A 23,446-nucleotide genomic window follows, 5' to 3' on the forward strand; every position below is an offset into this window, starting at 1 on the left:
ACAAAATAACCTAAATGCAGAATAAGATAAAAAACATGTAAATAAATAAAAAGACAAAAATATCCTCTTCTAAATCAATTCCTCTGTTTTACTAATTGATTCTTCACTCTTCCCCTAATTTAATCCTCCAAACCACTTCTACATTGACTTAATCTCTTAAACATTTTTGGTTGCTTAATTGATTAATTTAACAAATTGTAGTTATTGTTTCATAATTAGGTTGCTTAATTTCTATATACATGTCTAGTTCGTAAAATATTGCCATTTAATTAATTCATTACATTTTACTTCTACATATCTTGTTGCCTGAAACTTGACAAAGGTATTTGCAGTGACTACCGGTAACATCATCCGGTAGGTAGCTTAGAGCCCCGGAAATTTCATCTGGTAGGTAGCTTAGAGCCCCAGAAATTTCATCCAGTAGGTAGATGCGGGTCTTGAAAATATTATCATAATGCAATTCATTACCTTCCGTCAGTCTATTTGAGCAAATATTTCATTAATCTCACAAATCAATATTAACATTGTATGAAAGAAGGATGAAAGTGCTGTAAAAAACTGTAAATGCGTACTAGAAATCTGGAGTGATAATGATGATTAAAATAATTTTTGGGTTGGAATTCTTGAAAGAGTATAGTTATTAAAAGGGTAAGATTGAAAATCTGTTTTTTCGTAAAAATTCTTTTATTCCGCATTTAGGTGATTTAATACCTGAATTTACTACCTCCCAAAAATTAGACTACATTTATACAGTAGTTTAGAATAGGTACTCAAAACCATCATGATGTAGGTGCGGAAATGATGTGTTAATCATATCGTATATGGTGTCGCCAACGAATCTGATTCATTGTCTTTTTAGGAATTTTTATAACTGAACATTATTTCAGTAGCCACTTAGAACAGACTGTTAGAGGCTTAGAGCTTTGATTGTTGACATGGCCACATGGGGAAATAGGGAATACAAGAAACTTCGAGTGAAACACGAAATTCCAGTTTTGGGGCAACATAGGGCTGTGATGTTTGATTTGGATGAGAACACGGATTTTAGAACACCCCGTGTTGAATTGGACAACTTCGATTTGGTTAATGGAAAATCCTTCACAATATTGCTAACTCGAAATGATGAATCCCTATTCATGCATCATGCTTGACATTCTAAAATCACATACTGATAAACGCGCACTTGAGGGAAGCTTGTCCCTGCAGTAAGAACGATTGAACAATAAGTCTTTCATGCATAATCCTGATATTACTGTCCAATAAGTCTATCTGATGATGTTCATACCCTCAAATCAGAGATTTATGAACAATTTACAAACCTCATAGTAGCATATCATTCAATTTACAGCTCTCACATTTGCAACATTTACACATGCGTACTATCATAATGTACCATTGCAATCATGTTACTGAAAACTTTGTTATTGGCAAGAGGCCATATAACAGACTGCTATATCAACCAAGATCAGGGACGATTGAGTATTCATCGTCGTCATCATGAGCAATCTCAATCCGAGGCTTTTTGTTGGGCAGGCTGGTCTTGGTAGGTCTGTATTGCATTGTATGGTTGCTTGGTATTGACATTGGAAGCTGTGGAACTTCTGCTGCTGCTAAGGCTTCATGAGGAATTTGCTCGCCGAACAGACTCATTTCTGACCACCAATCGAACTCTCCAAGCTCAAGCTGTCCTTTCTGCACATTACATAATGAAAAACTTGTCAATAAGATTTCTACTGATACATACTAGTAGTTGTCAACGATTAAAGGAAATATAGACGATCTAGTTTACTTCGAATACACAAGCCTGACAAGGAGATCACTTAGAATACTAAAGTAATGAAGACAAGGCATGCTACTGACTATTGAGTTAAATCACTTGGATGCAGAAAATGTTCCTCACCTTATTGTCAGTGTCGAAATCAGTGAACTCCAACAGATCATCAACAGCCCAAGACGGGGGAGGTGAAAAGTTAGGAGGCTGTTGCACTGGTGGTTTTACGGCGACTTGTGGTGCATTTTGGTTGGATGGCTCTGTGCAATTCTTTTCAGTTTCATTTCTGCACTTCGAGAGGCATCCTAGGGCAACCCGTATACCAGTGGCTAAGTATCTCTGGTGGTTTGCAGCGCGAGTTGCAGCAGCGTGAATCGATTCATCGCAATCCTGACAAAAAAGGGCTCTGTCTTCTACACAGAAAATAAATGCAGTCTTTTCCTGTAACAAAAAAATGTAGCAGAGATCAGCAGGAATTCTTCTTTGTAAAAAATGGAGTAGCTGAGAATATAATTCCGTAATATAGTACATGAATTATTGTAAACAGACAGAATACACCTATAAGGAATTATGTCTTCAGATAGGCAGTTTAGGCATATTCTCACAGGTTCCATTCTACCTCCAAAAATGGATGATTTATTTATAAATTGTTATCCTCTTCTTGGACAAAGAGGTCCAAGTATGCAACGCATATCGAGATTTGAGATAGCTAGTACTTCAATTAGTTCAGATCACAAACCCTAAAATTCAATACCAAAAGCATCTCGAAAATTAGACCGGGTGTATAAGCAAAATGCTAAGCTCCTCACTTCTCACCTTCAATTTATATACACTAAAACTAAGAGCTTTACCTATTCATCTCATCGACTCATCCATAAAATTGAACCTTCCTCAAAGATCTATAGAGAAACATTGGTTCCTAAACTACTGCGGTAGCAAGGCTATGTTACTCGGACTCTTAATTTAACCTATGGAAATGGGTAGGATACTTCAACCCCCTAGTTTTTAGACCAATTAAGCAGATCAAGTAAGATACGGATACCCAAATCCGAGAGTAACATCGTATGGATATAACTTCTATAGTAGATAACTCGCAAAAAGAGGAAACACTTGTTAATTAGCTAACTAATAGTGTCCCAATTCCCAAGTAGATTTGATAAAATTGGCAATAAAATCTTGAACAAATCACTAGATCACTTCATATGATATAATACTATAGGTCCCTTAAACTAAGTAAACAAAGTGGACCTTTTTGGTGATGTAGTTATATTACTTATACTTCGTTTAAATATTCACTTCATATGATAAAATAGTATAATCCTTAGCCATATAAAACTAGTTAATTTGTCTATTTAATTTAGTCAAAGTTTTTTAATCAACATGTTAAAGAGTAAACTATGAACCAAAGTCATCTTAATCCCTAACTTTTATTCAAAATAATTCGTATATCACACGAGTACTAACCTAACCTAATATAACTATAATTTACATTTATCAAATAAAAATTTGGTTAAAGAGAAATTACCTGGCAAATATCACAAATAGGAAGTTTGCTAGAAAGACAATTAAGCTGAAGTCTTTGATGCTTACTAGCAAGCTTATTTGCTGCATGAACTTCTGTATCACATTTTGCACAAAGCGCAGCTTCATCTGCACAACAAATTACTGTTGCTGGATTTCTCTCACAGACATCACACTGAATTTTCATCTTATCAACTTTTTTTACTCTGTTTTTCAATTCCCTGTTTCTACTCTGTTTTTTTCTCTACAAAATCCCAAATTTCTCACTCAATATTGCAATATTTTCAAAAACTAAGATACACCCAGATGAAAATTCCAGCAAATTAACAAAACCCAGAGTTTATTTCAATCAAAAAGATGGAAAAAATACTTATACTTGAAGCTTAACTCTTTGTATATTCTTTCTTAGAGATAAGAAAGAAAAGAAGAGGAAATATAAATGTGAATGAAATTGGGGTATAAATCATACAAAAAAATTATAGGAGAGAGAAACAAACTTGAATGGTGGAGAAATTGATGTTGGATTGTCTGAATTAAAAGATAAGGATTCAAGATTTTTACACGATCAAATTAAGGGCACAAATTAGCCCAACACATCTTAGTAGGGTACACTTATATGTGGACATTAACAAAAGTGTACAAATTTTGTGGTCATAAAATTTTCAGGGAATTAAATTATCTGTTGATGAGTTGGTTAGATGTTGTTGTTGAAAAAACTTTTATTATAAAGTTTTTATGTGAATGTGATGCCATCTAATTTGCAAGAAATTATAAACTTTGGGCAAGTGCAACTAATAATGTTTTTATGTGATTGCAAACTCCCAAAATGCCACACACACTTGTTAGTGAATAAATGTGTTTGCGTGGTTTTCAATTGTCATTTGTCAAGATCAAGTTGTGATTTTTATTTTCTTTTTTTTCTTTATTTTGTTATCTATAATTGACTAATTGAGTGTATGTATGACCTCATTGCTTAGCTACAGAGAAGATCTTTTGGTATTTGGAAACAACATTGCTTGTAGGGACGGAGAGAAAAAGTTCACAGATTAAGAACTTTGAAAATCTTGTCATATCATGTTATGTAAGTAAATTGTTACTTATTTAGGAAATTGATCCTAAGTTCTTGATGGATCAAGTGTAAATTTATAAGTTTAGGGTACATGCATGTGAGGAGTAAAGTGTTTTGGGTGGTTAAGACTTTTATTAATAAGAGCGTCGTTATTAATGATCATATTAAATGAATTGAGATTCTTATCTTTAATCATTAGTTTGTGGTATAATTAGTTGTGTCAAACTTGTGTCTAGACCTGGTAAATGGGTAGTTCGGGTCGATTACTTGTCGGGTCATTTCGGGTCAGTTAACATTTGGGTCGGGTCATTTCGTGTTTCGTGTATGATTCGGATCAGGTATCGAGTCGAGTTTGGGTCGGGTCATTCGGATCAGACCATTTTTAGGTCAAGGATATTTGGGTCATATTCGGGTCGGGTCAAAATCAGGTCAAGTCATGTTTGGGTTGTTCCATTTATAGATGAACCTTAAATCAATAATTTTATAATTTGTTATTGTTATAATCAGAATTATCAATTCGGTTTATGAGCTTGGTATGGTTGAAGATGAACAATTTGAGTTATTTTTGGCACCAGACATTTTTAGTTTAATTATAAAGTAATTTTAGTTCGGGATATTTCGGATATCGGGTCTATTCAGGTCAATTTTGGGTATCGGGTTTGTTCGGATCAAACACTTTGGGTCAATTCCGGGTCGAGTCAACTTTAGGTCGGGTCAGTTCGGGTGTCGGGTCAAGATCGGGTCAACTCCATTTTCAAGTCGGGTCAATTTCGGGTTTCGGGTCGATGTTTTTGGGTCAATTTCGGGTCATAAGTCGGGTCATCGGGTCTGAGTCAGGATTGCCAGGTCTACTTGTGTCTATCAAACTCACAATAGTTTGAGAATAATGTAGTTGTAATAACACCATGTTTAATTTAGTTGTAAATGCTTGTAATAACTATTTTTCTCTTAATACACACTAAACGATTAGTGTTTAATGATTCTTTATAAGTGTACCTCAAAACGTATCATCTTTACTTTTTATGTGGTTAAGAACCAAGTGAAAGTTGCCCAAACATTTAATGTAGCTATTATATGGCATCATCACCTTGTGTAAGTGTTGAAGAAAGTAATATACATAAGCTACTACAACCCATGGATGGGATACCTTCAACATCGCAATCAACATGAGAAGAAAAAACATGTTGATTAGCCATAGCCAGATGGAAACATAATTACGATTTATTAATTACATTTAATTACGATTATCATTCGTTGAATTTGTTTGCAGGATTATTGTTGCTCCAATTTTAGTGAAACGAAGAAAGACGTTACCTTAAACTATCATACATCATAAATAGCTAACGACCTTGGGAGATAGCATGCATGCTAACTAACAATTAGTTATCATGCAATTTGCCTGTTTCAAAGTTGATTTGCATTAATAACCATTTTTCGTCTCGATTGACCTCGGGTTGAACGTGTGGTTTTGACACTACCTGGCCTCCATCATTAGCCCCGGGGTATTCCTCCAAAACAATATGCTTTCTGCAGCTCCAACTCGCTAACCACCTTCAATCACTGGCAAATCACATAATTTAACCATAATTAAGAACTAGGGTTATTTGCTTAGATGGCATTCGAGGCGATTTGGTAGAGAAATATAGTCCACCTTCAAGCAGCCTTTAGCAATCTTAGTCATTCCTCTCACTCTTGGACCTTGCTTTAGCAATCTTAGTCATTCCTCTCACTCATGAACTTCTTTTTAGGGTTCCACTTCGATAGGGTGATTCAATGGTTATAGCCTTATGGGCTTTCAAAGTTTCAATATACTCTTCTATTCCAATTTTTTCTTACAAATAAAACAAAAAAAAAACATTAAAAAAAAAAAAAAAACACAACACATATCCTAAGGTTAAAGTAACACGCAATTATTTTACTTTTTTATAAGGAAATTAAACCATATATTTCCTTTGTTTCTTTTTAATTGACACGTTTCTTTTGTCATATTTGTCAATGCTTAACTTCAACCATTCATATCTTTAATTACCGATAAGAAAAAATTATAAAAAAGTTGATATATTTAAAATATATATCGTGACGAATCTAAGATCTCACATGACTATATTTTTCATTACATATAAAGCACAAAACACGGTTAAAGGGAGGTGTGTGAATAGTGCTAAAGTCAAAACGTGTCAATTAAAAAAAAAAGAGGTAGTATGTAACTTAAATCATTATATTGGATGAAAGACATAAACTCATACTCATATATAATCCAATGGAATATAGGGGGACCGGCAGTGGAAGCTTCAACACCCCCAATTTTCGAATTTTAAATAAAATTAAGGTAAAACTGTTTAAACTTTAATTGAAAAGGTTAAATTTTTTACTTGCCCTTATAAAAGTCAAAGAAATGCCCTTATAAAAGTCAAAGAAAGATTTTGGTCCCGCAAAAGTCAGGCCCGTCTAAGAGGGTGTGTACAGTGCAAGGTGGGCCTTAGCACAGCGCCCTTAAACTAAAAGGGCCTCAGTTATATTATATGTAACTATCTAAGTAATTTAATGCATATTACACCTTGTGTTTGGTAGAGTTTGTAGTGGTTGACAACGCATTTTAAAGTAATCATGCCCTTGGTCGCATGTTCGATGCTTATGAAGGTTTTTCTACTTTTTTTTTTTTTTTTTTTTTTTATCTTTTTCCAACTCACGCATAAACCTTCAATTTTTAGATTATATTTTCAACAATTACCAATTATAAAGTTAAAAAAATAAATTATCTCATCAATTCTTCACTTCTTTTCCACTTTATTATCACCCCTCTGACTCAAAATTCATTAGTGTTTATTCTCCCATTTTCAAATTCTATTTTCACTTTTCATTAGAGGGAAAAAAAACTGAAGAAAGTGTATTATAATGTTATATTATGGCTTTTACTTGTTTAACACCCTTTAAACTTTATCCATGCCTTTTATTTTTTTCTCCTTGATAATAAAGAAAGAAAAATTGCACAGAGTTAATTTATTAAAATTCAAATGGCCCATTTTAAAAATTAGCACAGGGCCCTAAAGATGGTTAAGATGGCCCTGTCAAAAGTAATATTCTGATTCTGCCCTTGTAGATAATGAAATTGAAATTAGGAAGATGGTGAGGTTCAAGTGAGCTCTTCCTTGGTTACTAGTTCATGCCTAAAAATTTACTTTAATTTATTATTTAACTTAATCTACTTAATTACATGTTAAACTATTGTTCCTTTTCTTTTGTTGTAAGAGTAATTTTTTAATTTTTTTTTATTTTTTTTTGGTTGCAAATTTTTGTGTGTAATTTGGTTGATTAAATTCTACGCATGTTATTGACTTGATGCCAATTTCTTTCAAGTCACCAAAGATATTGACTTAGAAAACATTTCCTTTAGAATGGACATGTATAATCATACGATGATATGATCAATTGACTAATAACAGAAATTAGCATGTATGTAGTCAAATGATAACATAGAACAATCGTGTGGTTGTTTGGAAGTTAAGGAGATTTTTCCATGTCTTATTTCAGGATTAAATAAGGTAGGAATTATTAGAAAATTTGAAATATTCGAGAGCTATTACCTTAGTAAAAACAGCCTAAATAGAACTCGAGCTTACTACAATGTATAGTGTATCAGTAGTACTATGCAGTATGTTAAGGCTTGAGCTCAACTAACTCGAAGCATGTCAAGATTTATAGTATATGAATTTGGGTTCAATCGTTTAGTTGGGTCAATCTTCGCCGCCTATTTTTTATTTTCTTAAACCATTTTTTTTTTTTTTTATTAAATTACTTTCATTTACTAGGAAATCATATATAACTTTATTATCTAAATGCACAAATCAATTCAGTGTGATAGCTTGCTTTATAATTAGATCATTCCTGGAATGAGAGAGTTTCTTCAGGATTAATTAGTTAGTGATTGAAGTTTGATCAGTAACTAAACAATGATCGTTGCGTGATTAGAAGATACCAAGTGATTGATTTTTGTTCGATCACAAAAGGGTGTTAATTAATAATGATGATGCACATGAAATAACCATTAAAATGAACGAAAAGAAAAAATTTATCAATGAAAAGAAAATATCATACAAAAGAAGGATGATAAAGAGCTGAAAAGTGGAGTAAATACAGTTGTATATAGGTCACAATAAGTTTAGATCTCTTCTATGCAACAATCACATTCTAAATGAAAACGGTGATCAAAGAAAAGGTACACAAGTAGTCAAATATTTCTGTTATATATAACGATAGCACCCTCTCACAACCCCTAAAGAAAATAGGGGGCAGGGGTTCGGGAAAGTATAATAGATTAAAAATAATGTACGTGGTGAACCTTTTAGAGTAAACAAGGCATCATAAGTAGGATGATGTTATACAATAACATCGATCTATCTATTCCTTGTTACTCCTCCATGGTATAAAACATCTTATAAACAGTATAGATGGACGAACCAAACTAGCTCGATAAGTCTTAGCCCTCAATTTCTTCAATTGCATTATTTTTCGACGATAAAATCCCAAGATAACTTCTTTAACAACCACATTTATCTTTGTTACTGATCTTCTAAGCCTATATCTTGTAGTATCATCTTCTCCTTCAGAGAAGTGATAGCTACTAAGAAATGCTTGCCTTGCATGCCAAAACTCGGGGTCTTTGCACGATCGATTTCCATACTTCTCATTCATAGGATGAATTACGATCTGCCATACATCGGTTTCTTCAAAGAATTCATAGTTTTCTAGCAAATTCAACTCTATAATCTCTCGATTTCCCGGACTTTGCATGATCATATCATTATAAGATATGGTCATATAACAGAACTATGAGCTTAATTAATGAAACATTTATATAACTATATAAAGTATATGCTATAAGTAGTTGAACAAAAGAAAGAATAATGTTTAAATTCAAGTAGTTGGTGGCTTTTGTTGCACCCAAGAACAACCAATTTAGATAAGAAAGAAGATTAATTTATGTATGTCAAACTTAGATGAGAGGTGATTAGTGGACTAATTAGTCTAATATGGCAGTTTAATTAATACGACGTTAATCTTTAGATTCATGAACTTGATTGGAGGTATTTGATTTTATTAATAGCATGATTACCTCATTGTGAAAATTACCGAGCAACTAGTAGACAAATTATGATTCCAAACAATGTAATCTACCGAACAACTAATTCTTAGTACTTCATTCATATTATTCCATAGGAAGTACGTAAAATATAATGTATACTTTCTTGTAAAAAAAATAAAATAAAATAAAATAGGAAAAATTGAAAAGAATAATCTCACATTTGTCACATGTGGTTAAAACAATTCTACCTTTGGATATTCTGGAAATAATCTCATCTTTACCCCTCATCTGCTCAAAAGTCCTTTTACCAGTTTGTGAAATTGGTTACTGGTTAAAGAAAGTGACTTGCCACGTGTCACATTCTAATTGGTTCTTTTTATAATAATAATAAAAAAAAATAAAAAAAAAAATAAAAAAAAAAAAAAAAAACCCACTTTCCCGTTCCCTTCTTTCTTCTCCAATTCCCAAAAGCTGCTAAGGCATCAAAGCCCTTCTTTCTCCAATTCCCAGAAGCTGCTAAGGCATCAAAGCTTAAAATCTATTTGCATTAGATTCGTCTAAGATTTCAATGCAAATGGGACAAAAAAACGAAGGGAGTATTAAAATCATGCATCGTACCGGTTTTATCTAATACAATAATATGCCTGTAATAATGTTTTAGTTTTAAAAATATGTTGATTTCAATGCAAATGGGACCAAAAAAAAATAAAAAAAAAAAAATTAACGAAGGGAGTATAATAACCATGCATCACAATGGAGTTAAGCATAAATACGATCCCTCAACTATAGTATTTGTAGCATTTTGGTCCCTCATCTTTCTAATGAAGCAAATTGGTCCCTCTGCCACCCTTACCTGACTTTTTTCGGTGAAAAAATGATGAGTCAGCATAGTTTAGGAACTACAGTGCCCATGTGGCAAAAAAAAAAAAAAAAAAAAAAATCAAAGTTTAAGGACCTTCTGGGTATGAGTTGGCATTTAATTAATGAAGGAGTAAAGTTAAGGGACCTTCTATCATTTTAACTAATGAACGAGTATTATAGTTTAGGGGCCTTCTAGAAGGTTACCAAAAAAACCCACACTTCATCTTCAAAGTAATTACTCCATTGTTTATGATGTCTGGCTGGGAATTTGGTGAATCTTCGGAGCAGAAGAAAGCGAAGATGGCGAAACTCACATCTGCTCAAGGTATGGTCATCGATCCTGTCTTCTTAAAAATTAATCTCCATTTAGTTATATGATCAAACCCTGCTATGTTATTGCAAAAAAAAAAAAAGGGGCTTTCTGGAACTGTGCTTATTTTGGTTCAAATATGCTTGATTATGCTATTTTATGGTATTGTGTGTAATTGTGATTGGTAAAGATTGAATTTTTGTGGGTTAAGGTTTCTAACGATTTTACGGGTAGGTTAGGGTTTGGTTATACACTGTTTTTTAAAAATTTAAGTTGCAATAAATCAATGGCCATATCTAGTTGTTGTTGATGAATTAAGAATGAATGAATGATGATGATGATGATCAAAGTTTTGTTGTGATGATTTTCTAAACTACCGTTAATTCCGTTAGTTAGTTGTTCTAATTGATTATTATTATTATTGAATCTCTCTTTTTGGTGAGGTTTCTGTTGTTACATGTTGAGATTAAATTGTATGGGTCTTTTTTGTTTTTTTTTGTTTGTTTAATCTTCAACGTATCAAATTCTGTAGCTTATTGACTCTTTTTATAACCTTAAACTTATTAAATTATGCTTTAAGGTTTGTAATTAGATAAGAATAGATCATGCATGATATGATCCACCATTATTATTTCAATAATGCTGATTAAATATGTTTACTACTGTATATACCAAAGCAGTAAGGCTACCTTTTCTTGTAATACATTAAAATAATTGAAAAATTATCTATTTAGTTCAATCCTTGGTTTGTGGATGAGCTATAATCAATCTATTAAAAATTTAAGTTGTAATAAATCAACGGTCATATCTAATAGATGCATTCACCTAGGTATGGAAGCTTTGGAGGAAGCTCACCCCCTATTCTCCACCCAAAATATTCTGTTTTTATACATTGCAATGTGATCAAGTTTTTATTATGCTTTGAATTGATTCATTGACTTAGTTGAAATTATTGCTTGCTTGGGTTGTTTATTTTGGTGTTGTTTACTATTGTCAGAAATGGATCTAAATCCATGTTTGGTTGTACATCATGGTGGTGAATGGAAAATTTCTTCTGGTGCATTCTATGTAGGTGGGAAGATAAATGTTTTTGATAACCTTCCTGATAATATAGATGGGCATTATGTGAAAGGGTTAATAGAGGGGTTAGGTTATAATGACATTGTGAAGCTCCACTTTTTGGATCCCAAGAAAGATTTGAATAGTGGCATTAGGTACTTAAGCTTTGAAAGTAGGCTTTGTGATCCTTTCTTGTCTCTTCTCCTTGAATACAGACTGATTCACATTTACACTAAACATGACCAACCAGCCACTCCATTGTTTAATCATGGAAGAAGGGGACAATTCATGAGCTTATTAACAGATAACAATGTTTCCGAGGTTATTGGTGAACGTATCCAAACTCCTAGGGTAACCCAACCTTTCACAGTTGATGAAAATGTTTTTGAACCAACCCAAATTCCTAGGGCAACCCAATCTGACATAGATTATGATACAGAGGGAACAAATGAGGATGATGAAGAGTTTGTGAAGGCTAGGGATGATATTGCAATGGATAAAAAAAATCAACATTCTTATGAAGATGAATTGGATATGCTTAGGAAGGTAGCTGCATCAAAGGGCCTTGGTGAGATAAGAACAGATTTTGAGGAGTTTAGTGACATTGAGAGCCCTAATGAGTCAGAGGATGATGATGACTGTGGTTACTTAGTTGCACCCCCTAATAATAAGGTTAGGAAGGTTGCAAAAGCTAAGGATGACGAGTGCATAGAAGACTTCTTCCCTGGTCAACAGTTTGACAACCCTGCTGCATTCAAACAGGCAGTCAAAAATCATTCCATAAAGCTAGGCAGAAACATACCTTTCACAAAAAATGACAAACAAAGGGTAGGGGCAGAATGTGAGAACAAACTTAAGCGGTGTCCTTGGATAATATGGGCTTCTTGGGATAGGAATAAAACTCATTTCACAGTCAAGTCCCATGTCAGTCAGCATAAGTGTGGTAGATCTCCAAGAGTGAAGAAGATGTCAGCAAGATGGATTGGTGAGACCTACCAAAATCAGTTTAAGGTAAACCCTTATATGAGGCTTCATGACATAATAGAGCTAATATGGTTAGACTGGGGTATTAGAGTGAGTAAGTACATGGCTTTCAGAGCTAGAAAGAGGGGCCAATCCATTATTATTGGGGAGTACAAGGAACAATATGAATTACTTCCCAGGTATGCAGAGGAGATACTTAAGAGCAATAGGGCCAACACTGTGAAGCTGAAATTGAATGGGAATGTCTTTGACAGGATTTACATATGCTTTGAGGCATTAAGGAAAGGCTTTGTAGCTGGGTGCAAGCCTTTCATTTCCCTAGATGGCTGTTTTCTTAAGGGACCTTATGGTGGGCAGTTGTTAGTGGCAGTTGGTAGGGATGGGAATAATCAAATGTTCCCTATTGCCTGGGCTATTGTCGAAGTTGAAAAGACTGAAACTTGGAGTTGGTTCTTATATCTTTTGGCTGCTGACCTAGGGACTGATGAAGGTGCTGGGTACACCTTCATGTCAGATCAACAAAAAGGGTTACTTGCAGCTGTTGCAGAGGTGTTTCCACAAGCAGAAACAAGGGTATGTGCAAGACATGTCTATTGCAATTTTAGGAGTGTGTTTGGGGGAAACAATTTTGGTTCATAGCAAAGAGCACAACTGAAAATGGTTTTCTTGAACAAATTGATGCTATGAGAAAGCTATCTGAGGATGCAGCTACTGATTTGTTAAACAGGAACTATAAGAAGTGGTGTAGGGCTTTCTACACACCTATGTCTTCATGTGATAGTGTGGATAATAATATGAGTGAGGTCTTCAATGCTTATATACTCAAGGTGAGACACAAGCCAATCATAACCATGTTAGAAGACATAAGAGAAGGTCTCATGGAGAGGTTACACACTAAGAGAGACATGCTCAAGGAGGATGGTCAGCCACTTTGCCCTAGAATTCAACAGTAGTTAGAAAAGCATAAGGTGTGGGCTAGAGGTTGGAATGCCTTTTGGGATGGGGGATTTAGCTATGGAGTCAGGGATGGGTCAACTCAATGCAAGTATGTGGTGAACTTGGCACAAAGAACTTGCACTTGCAATGCTTGGCAAGTGAGTGGCATTCCCTGTAAACATGTCATAGTTTCCATTTGGAAAAAGGTTGATGAACCTGAAGAGTATGCGAGTGAATATTTCAGAAAATCAACTTATGAAAATGCGTACAATTTTTTGCTTGAACCCCTAAATGGTCCACAGGAGTGGCCTACTTCACAGAACACAATCATTCCCCCTCCATTGAAAAAGGTCAATCACAGACCTAAGACAAAGAGAAATCCAAGTGTTGGGGAAGTGACTGAAAAAGGGAAACTGAGGAAAACAGGGGTTGCAATGAATTGCAGTTTGTGTGGAGTGCAAGGGCACAATAAAACAACCTGCAAGAATGCCCTCAGAGAATCAAATGCTGGTGGATCTGCTCGTCATCAGAACAAGACACAGCCTAGGTCAACTCCCAGCATAGTCCCCATGCACAACAGAGGAGTGGGAATTTACACCTACCCCAATGGATACCAAAGAATTGCTACTGTAAGTACCAACTGCCCTATTTATTTATGCCTATTACATCATCTTTTTTAAATCTGCAATTTTAACTCTATTTATAAATATGTGAATACAGCCAAGAAATCAACAAAGACAAAGACAAGCATCATTTTATTCCGATAATGAAGGTGAACAAATCATATATGCTTTCTCCCAAGAATATCCCATGTCACAGTCACAGTCAGAGTATGCATCTCAACCACAACAGACAATCTCAAGTCAAGCATTGCAAGGATTAGCAAAGGAAAAGCAACAGGAGCTAACAAAGAAGAAAACCTAAGGTTAATCCACAACTTTATTTAATTAATTATCATTTCATTACGTAATTGCTGGTTTTACTTTTACTACATATGATTACATCACTTGCCTACTTTCTTCTAATTTTGAATAACTCCTAATTACCTTAATTACTAATTTTATTGCAGATACCTTGACAGGAGCTTCCTTCTTCACTGCAGCAGTTTTTTTTTTTTTTTTTTTTTTTTTTTTGTTGGAAGGATTTTTGCTTTATTTTTTTTTTATGATTTTAATGGCTACCAACAGCAATATATATAGCCACTTTTGTGTGTAACGACTAGTTTTTTTAAGTATTTTGGAATTTGTTTTTTTTCATTTTTTTATTCAGAGCCCCTAAACTTCAAACTACCTTTTTTTTCAACTTAGAATGTCCATGTAAGCATGCAGGTCCTTAATCTTTTGGCAAAAATGAAGTGCAATCCCTAAACTAATGCTGAGTCAACCACAGAAGTCCTTGAACTTTGGCTTAGTTGGCAACAAACATCCCTAAACTTTGCTGACTCAGATGTTGCTCTACCAAGAATGGTGAGCCAAGGGTGGCAGAGGGACCAATTTGCCTCCTTTCATAGATGAGGGACCAAATGTGCAACTAATGATATAGTTCAGGGACCGTATTTTAGCTTAACTCCATCACAATGAGTATTATTCTTTGTTATTCAAATATATGTTGATTACAAAGGAAGTCTACGCTTGACAACAACATACATTATTAGGAAAACCACATTAGCGTCTGGTCCACAATATGCCTGACAATCTTGATCTGTACATTCGTCTTTATTAAAGCAAGTCGGTCCTCTTTCGATTCCAATATTTTGAGGAGACCTTGAGCTTGTAGCATTAATTCCAGTAATTATAAATAAAGTAAAATAAAATAAAAGAGAAAAAAAATGTATACTTAATTGATTTTTTTTTTTTTTAATTGCAATACTCTATTTAATCAATTGATCTAGTATAAATGATAAAAATTTCCACTACATATGTAATGGTGTGCATTTGTGTTATGTAAATTAGTACACTAAAGAATATAAAATGTTTGTTATTGTTAAATTGAGATACTAAACAAAAATAATAATTCGATTTTTTTATTAGAGCTCCATTTGGTTTGATATAATATGTTTTATAAAAACTGATTTTTTCCACTTTTCTTTGTTTGGTTTGTGAAGGGGTGGAAAACAATTTTTACTAGGGGTGAAAAATTGCATCCTTACTGATGGTAAACGTTTCTTTTTTTTCAAAATAAAGGAAACCACATTTTCCTCCATCAACCAAACAAAAGAAAACTAATTTGCAATTAAGGTTCTTTGCAAAAAATAAGAAAAAAAAAATTGCAATTAAGGTTATCCCATGAAAACTAATTTTCAATAAAAATGGTTTACATCAAAACAACATAGCTTAAATAGAAATTTTCAAGTTTTAAATATGATATTTAATCTAGGATAACGAATAAATTTGTCGCTTACCACAAGACAAGATAACTAGCAACACTAAAATGAGAGACATAAATGATGTGTTTCCGGCCATGGTTAACTAATCTAATTTATTGTTATAAAAAATTAAGAATATGGAAGATTTATATATCAAGTATATATGATAGAGATGTGAGCAAATTGTTTAAGTTTTTGACTCTTTATATACTTGCTAATTGTTGTTTATCATTTGTGAATATCTTATGATCTATCATATCTTAATAGATCACATGAGATATGATAGGAATGAATTCATATCTATATAAATCACATGAGTTATGATAGGTAATTAGGTTTGAATTCAAATCTAAATAGATCAGATCACATGAGATATGATACATATAAAACATATCTATTAAGATATTATAGATCATGAGAGATTCACAAATAAGAAACAACAATTTACAAGTATATAAAGAGCCAAAAGTTTAAACAATTTACTCACATCTCTATAATACTTGATATAAACATCTTCCATATTCTTATTTTTTTATAAAAAAAGAAACTACATTAGTTGACCATGGCGGGAAACACATCATTTATGTCTCTCATTCTAGTGTTGCTAGTTATCTTGTCTTGTGGTAAGTGCCAAATTTATTCGTTATCCTAAATTAAATATCATTTTTAAAACTTGAAATTTTCTATTTAGGCCCTAATTTTTTGATGTAAAACCATTGTTATTGAAAAATTAGTTTTCATGGAAAACATGTTTTCAAGGAGAACCTTAATTATAAATTACTTTTTCTATGTTTGGTTGATGAAGGAAAATGTGGCTTCTTTTATTTTTTTTTTTTAAAAAAAACACCATTTTTCATCAGTAAGGATGCAATTTTCCAACACTGGGTAAAATTGTTTTCCACCCCTTCGGCCCTTCACAAACCAAACAAAGAAAAATGAAAAAATATGAAAAACCCTTTTTTATGAAAACATATTACATCTAACCAAATGAAGCTCTAATATAAAAAAAAACCAATTATTATTTTTTGTTTAATATCCCAACCCATTAACAACAAACAATTTATATTTTTAGTGTTACTAATTTACATGCATGGAGCATAACACAAATGCACATGAACACCATTACATATGTAGTGGAAATTTTTATCATTTATACCTATCAGATCAATTTATTAGATAGAGTATTGCAAAAAAAAAAAAAAAATACATTTTTTTTCTCTTTTATTTATTTAATTTATAATTACAGGGATTAATGCTACAAGCTCAAGGTCTCCTCAAAATATTGGAACCGAAAGAGGACCGACTTGCTTCAATAAAGACGGATGTACAGATCAAGATTGTCAGGCATATTGTGGACCAGACGCTAAAAATTCACAATGTAGTTTTCCTAATATATGTTGTTGTCAAGCATAGACTTCCTTTGTAATCAACATATTGGAATAATAAAGAATAATACACCTTTTAAAAATTAAAATATTTTTACTTGCATATAAAGAATAATGTTTACAATTGTAAATTTGTCTATCCATAAGATGTCATATTCCATTTACATTATACTCTCTTAAGATCCCAAATTGACAATAAAAATTTTGGAGAGAGTGTTGAACAATGATGCATATTAAAATTATGATTAACCTCCTATTTTTCATTTCAAAATGTTACATGTTCGGTGTTTTGTAATGAAAAAAAATATAAGTTTGTGAGAAACACATAATAAAATGGTAAAAGTATAAATAAATCAATAACTTTTTTTTTAATAATGGGTCCCATAACTATTGAATATAATTACGAAAATGATGTGATGATTACACTTCTTTTTGTTGATACTTATCATCTTGCCACTTGATAAATAAATTGGTGATAAATGAGGGCATCCTCCTCTGCAACATTAATGTTCATTCAAGTCATATTATTAACTCCATCTTTTCAAATGCATCACTTATCTTATTTAGGTGTTTTATTTTTGATATGCATCACTTCTATATTTGGTAAATTTATATTATATTTTATTATTTCTCTCGCTTCTCTAAAACCCCAATCAAAATATTTTATCATATTTCTTTCTTTCATGGTTCCTCCCTAAAATGATTTTAAAAACTATTTTATCTTACATAATATCTCTTTTAGTGAATCGCTAAGCATCGCCCGCAAATTACCATATAAAGCCCACAAATATGACTTGGTGTGACAATTATGCCCATTTTCTAAAATTGAACAAATCTCGATTTAAAAAATGTGGAGCCGTACTAACTCGCCGGGGGAGACCGGAGATGTGGGGGACGCCGGAGGTACGTCGTCGTCGACGGAAAACGAGGTAAGTCACCGTTAAAATTCACGGTTTACCGTAGGGGTGGCTCCGGCACCTAGGATGGACGCCCTAACCGTAGCATGGACGTCCAAGCCAGACGCCAGAACCACCACACCGGCGTCCAGCCCAGACGCCCAGACCACCAGACTGGCGTCCTGGCCAGGCGCCACTCTACTGGCTGAGGCGGCCCTGCCAGGCGCCAGTCCAGTGGCTGTGGCGGCCCTGGCAGACGCCACCAATAATTATTTTTTTTATTTTTTTTTTCCTTCTTTGATTTTGTTGTTGTGCCTATTTTTTTTATTTTTTTTTTTAAAAAAATCGAAAATGATTTTTTTAAAAATTTCGAAATGGCTTTTTTTTAAATTAATTTTGAAAATTCGAAATAGGTTTTTTTAATTAAGTTTGAAAATTCGAAATTGTATTTTTTTAAATTTAGTTTGAAAATTCGAATTGGGTTTTTTTTAAAATTAAGTTTGATTGTTGAGAAAGGTTTTTTTTAAAAATTAAGTTTGACAATTCGAAATTGTATTAAAAAAAAAAATTGGAAATGGTTTTTTTTTTTTTTTTTTTTTGTTTTTAATTTATTTCAAATTGAAAATTCAAAACGGTGTTTTTTTTTAAATTATGTTTAATTATTTAATGTGTTTAATGTATGTAGTGAGTAGATTTGTGTTAATGTATACCAAAATATTTAATTGTTTATGTGACTTTTATAAATGATTGTGTTTAAAATTTGTATGTGTATGTGTATGAATAATATTATACATAATTATGTTTTTTTTTGTGTTAATTCTGTGTAAATATAGAAATTAAATGTATTATGCGTTAAATGTATTTATTATAATATATAATTGATGCAGAATTATGGTGGAGACGGAAATGATTACAGTGGGATATTTGGACATGATGGTCCATTCGAAGAAGCTCAACAAGCGATTGATTGGGCAAAACAAGTTGCAATTGCAGCTGGATTTTGCTTGGTAATAGTAACTCATAAATCTCAACGGGATGGTAGAATGGATCGCATTTTGAGATGTGACCGTTATCGCAAAAGAGAAGAAAGAGATTTTCGTACAACCACTCGGTTTGATACAAAGCGGAAAGGTTGTGGGTGTGAGTTCAGAGTAAAGGTCCGACAACTACGGAGTCGTGACGGTTGGGAAGTGATTGGTTACTCTAAATGGGGGTATCACAACCATGAGATGATAGTATATGAAGAGGGTCATCGACAGCTGAGCGGCTTAAGTCCTGCTGCGAAACTGGTTGTGAAAGAAATGAGTGATGCTCAAGTCAAGCCTGCTAAAATATTAGCATCTGTGTTAGAGAAATTTCCAGAAGACCATCCAAACCGAAGACACATCTACAACGTCAGACAGCAACTCAGGTTTGAACGGTCAGAGGGAAGGAACCCTATACAGCAGCTGCTACACCAGGCACAATCACGTGGTTACCTGTTCTGGTTTGATTCTGATGAAGATACAGCGGAGGTGACTCATCTTTTCCTTGTGCATCCTGATTGTGTTGATATGATCAAGTCTTGGCCATTTGTGATTTTGATCGACTCAACGTACAAGACAAACAAGTACAAGTTCCCACTGGTTGAGATCATAGGGATGACTCCAACGAACCAGAACTTTCTGATTGGTCATGCAATCATCAAGGATGAGACGGCTCCAAGTTATTATTGGGTCTTGAAGAAGCTGAGAAACTACATCGGGCCTAATGTTCATCCAGCAGCCATCGTCAGCGACTGTGAGAGAGATCTCTTTGCCCCCATAGCAGAGCTGTTTCCAGAATCGAAGCACTTATTGTGCACATGGCACGTCAACAACTGCGTGAAAGTGAATACCTACAACCTTTTCAACAAGAATTTGGAAATGGCAGAGAGATTGGTGAATGGTAAGTGGCGGAAGATCCTACAGGCTACCACAGAGGAAGCGTACGAGCGAGAATTGGCTAACTTCAGGGATTCGTACCAGTGGTGTCCGGCACTGGTGGACTATGTGATGCAGCAATGGGTCCCTCACAGGGAAAAGTTTGTCAAATATTGGACAAACCAGGTACTTCATTACGGGAACACTACAACATGTAGAGTTGAGAGCCCTCATAGAGCTACCAAGGACTGGATTGATTCATCGACCGCTGCTTTGGATACACTGTTCGATAGACTTAACAAGTCAATTGAAACTCAGAAGAATGGCATCAAGAACTCTCTAGAGGACTCCAGACGACGACATGGTACGATGTATAGCCATTTCATATTTAAGATTCTCCATGGTCGTGTGTCGCACTACTGCTTGGGGTTGATTCTCACTGAGCTGAACAGGATGAGGGACTTGGCTGACGAAGTGTATGCTCGGTGCAGGTGTACTATTTCAGTAACTCATGGATTACCTTGCGCATGCACCATTCACCGCGTTATTACAGGAGAAAGGGCGTCGTTACATGTTGATCAGGTTCATTCATTCTGGCGGACGCTCGTTATTGGTGAGCATGTAGATACTCGGGTGGCCGACCGTGAACAGGAGGAGTTGGAGCAGTTTCGGGCGATGTACGACCGAGTGTCCTCCAGCCATCCCTCTATTATTCGTGACGCTACTCACGTACTTCATGACATGTTCCACACGTCTACCTTAGATTTTGAGGAACCCGAAGGAGTTGACCGTCCTCGAGGTCGGCAACGGCGGAACAGGAGTGCGTTTGAGTATATCCGTGGTCTTGGTCGTGGTCGTGGTCGGACATTGTCATCTAGTCGTACTGAATCTTCATCGTCTGTGAATATGCCCCTGAGGACTGGTACGTTTTGGTTTTTTACATTGCACATTGTTTATAAGGTTACTCCTGCCTTCTTAACTGTGTTTAATTATATGGTGAATAGGAAGAAACGATGTTGATCAGTTTCCGTACAAGGACAGGATACCTGCGATCATCATGCCGTACTTGGAAGGGTGGAATGATGTAGTCGGAGATGGTAACTGCGGATTCCGGGTCGTGGCTGATGTTTTTCAAATGGGCGAAGACAACTACGGTTTGGTGCGTCAGTTGATGTACATCGAAATTGCCTCTAACCGAAATGTTTATCGTCATGTGTACCAGGATGACTTGGATGGCGCTCTGCGGCGTATCCGGTGGGGAGGTGGACCTTGCGGTCAAAATCATTATTTTGACGCGCCCCTAGATCTGTTTGCCGTTGCAAACATTTACAAGTGCGCAGTCATGCATTTCGGGCTGGGATTGCATAGTCAAGCTTATTATCCTTGTACCATGGTTCTCCCTTGGCGTTCGCGTGAGACTGTCACCACACCGGTCAGAGAGGTAGCTATTGCGTTTCTTGGGTCGTCATACAGACATTTCATCCGACTAGACATCCGATTTTCCAGTGCCACCGATTATACCTCGGTGGTACACCATTCGCACAGCGAGTGTAGAGGGTTGGGATGCGCTATATCATGACCGGATCCACGAATGGAACACCCTAGCTGCATTTTAGTTTTTCATGTTTACATTATTCCTATGTAACCTTATTTGTACGTTGCTCTTTTAATGAGAACATTAATTTTTTTATATTGTATTGCTTACTGCGTTCTATATGTTGCATGGGTAAGTTGCGCGGATCCACGAACGGTAAAAACTAAAATGATAATATGTCAAAGTTGAAAAACAGCAATGATAATATGTCAAAGTTGAAAGCTAAAAGAACAATCTAAAATGTTACAAACTTAAAACATAATGTCCAATTTAATAAATTAAAACGATAAAACCATCAGTAATCCCTCCTCGACGCCGACTCCCAATGCGCAAGGGTCTGTTCCAGACTATCGACAGTAGCTCTCACTGTTGCACTCATGTTGTCCTTCTCCAGAGAGAGTTTCTGTACGTCCTGCATTATCTTTCCCATCCACTACATACAACAAAAAATAAAAGATGAAATACAATAACAACATATAAAACTTAATTAAAAAACAACGATAAATATTTTATGAGACATACCGCTTCCATGGCAGTAGGCGGTGGCAAACAATCATCATCGTTGTGGTCGAGATCTGCGATCAACCTCGGGTGCGAATACCGGTTGAACCATTCCATGTAGTACTGGTCACACATGGGAGGAACCCCAGAGGGCGCCCGCTGCAACTCCGCAGTCCATAAACGGGCCACCATCGGAAACTGGTCCCACGTCCCAGTCATGATATCTGGCCATCGCACGACGTAGTCCCTCGATGATGCAGGTCGGACCGCCTTCATCGGGCATGCCGGGGGAGGAGGGACAACTTGGAAAAATCCAAGCAGGCGAAGACAACGCTGGGGCATGTACGCCTCGACGATCTCACGATACTGAATGAGTCCCGTGTACAGGGTCCTGGGTACCTTAACACTAGGGTGCGGGCCGAAAGGCATCCAGTTCACCTGCACATAGTTTTTAAAATTTAATAACATGAATATAATATGTGCATATAATAAAATGTAGAAACAATTTATAAACGTTACCTCTAAGGGGGACAGCCTGTCAAGCAATAACCGTATCGATCGGAGGCGGTCAACGGACTTCTTCTCCGAGCGCGGACTCCACGCACAAGCACGCGACATCCCCTCATCAATAGGAACCGGGTCACAATGTGGTTGCAATGCAGGAAAGTACTCGTATATCCAGGTCTACAATAGAGTCAGACACCCAGTGACACCTGCCGCGTCAGCCCGACTCGCAAATCCTAGTTGGCGATACAAATACGCCAACGTAGTCGATCCCCAGGAAAACTGGCCTACACTGTCGGGGTCACACGCCTCTACTATGTCGCGTGGCCTGAGCTTGTTTCCGCCGCTCTTATCCGGAAACAAGGTACATCCGAGGAGTAGAAAAACATAAGCACTCAGTTGTGCGTCGTGCGTCCTACGTGCACTGGGGTACAAACACCGCTGCAACACGGATGCGATCTTCACACCGCCGTGTTCCCAAACACCAAGCGCCTCGGTGTACAAAGCAGCCCTGTCCACCGCCAACAACTCCGCCAGAAAATCTGCCTGATCCGCATCAGCCACAGCACAAAGTCGTTTACCCTCAACACGAATCTCCAGAATGGCCTCGACGTCATGTAACATGATCGTCATCTCACCGAACGGAAGGTGGAAAGAGTTTGTATCCGGCTGCCATCGCTCAACGAAAGCCGTGATCAGCGTACTG

General features: G+C 35.5%; 1 protein-coding gene across 1 annotated transcript; it reads right to left on the minus strand.

Moving 5' to 3' along the window:
- Positions 1-1,161: 1,161 nt before the first annotated feature.
- Positions 1,162-3,820, minus strand: LOC110717368 (B-box zinc finger protein 25-like). The gene is made up of 3 exons (XM_021896040.1): positions 3,297-3,820; positions 1,901-2,212; positions 1,162-1,692 (listed from the first exon to the last, which is right to left on the minus strand). Exons 1-3 carry the CDS (start codon positions 3,477-3,479, stop codon positions 1,456-1,458), a joined length of 732 nt encoding a protein of 243 aa, XP_021751732.1. The 5' UTR covers positions 3,480-3,820; the 3' UTR covers positions 1,162-1,455.
- Positions 3,821-23,446: the final 19,626 nt, after the last annotated feature.

The sequence above is a fragment of the Chenopodium quinoa genome, unplaced genomic scaffold (genome assembly GCF_001683475.1).
Source record: "Chenopodium quinoa cultivar QQ74 unplaced genomic scaffold, ASM168347v1, whole genome shotgun sequence".
In the NCBI taxonomy this organism is placed as follows: Eukaryota; Viridiplantae; Streptophyta; class Magnoliopsida; order Caryophyllales; family Amaranthaceae; genus Chenopodium; species Chenopodium quinoa.

Excerpts from the sequence above, each read along its gene's own strand:
- LOC110717368 (XM_021896040.1), bottom strand. The coding sequence starts at position 3,479 with ATGAAAATTCAGTGTGATGTCTGTGAGAGAAATCCAGCAACAGTAATT. Across the intron at positions 2,213-3,296 it reads CTATTTGTGATATTTGCCAG|GAAAAGACTGCATTTATTTT; the intron begins GTAATTTCTCTT and ends TTTTTGTTACAG. Across the intron at positions 1,693-1,900 it reads ATTTCGACACTGACAATAAG|AAAGGACAGCTTGAGCTTGG; the intron begins GTGAGGAACATT and ends TGTAATGTGCAG.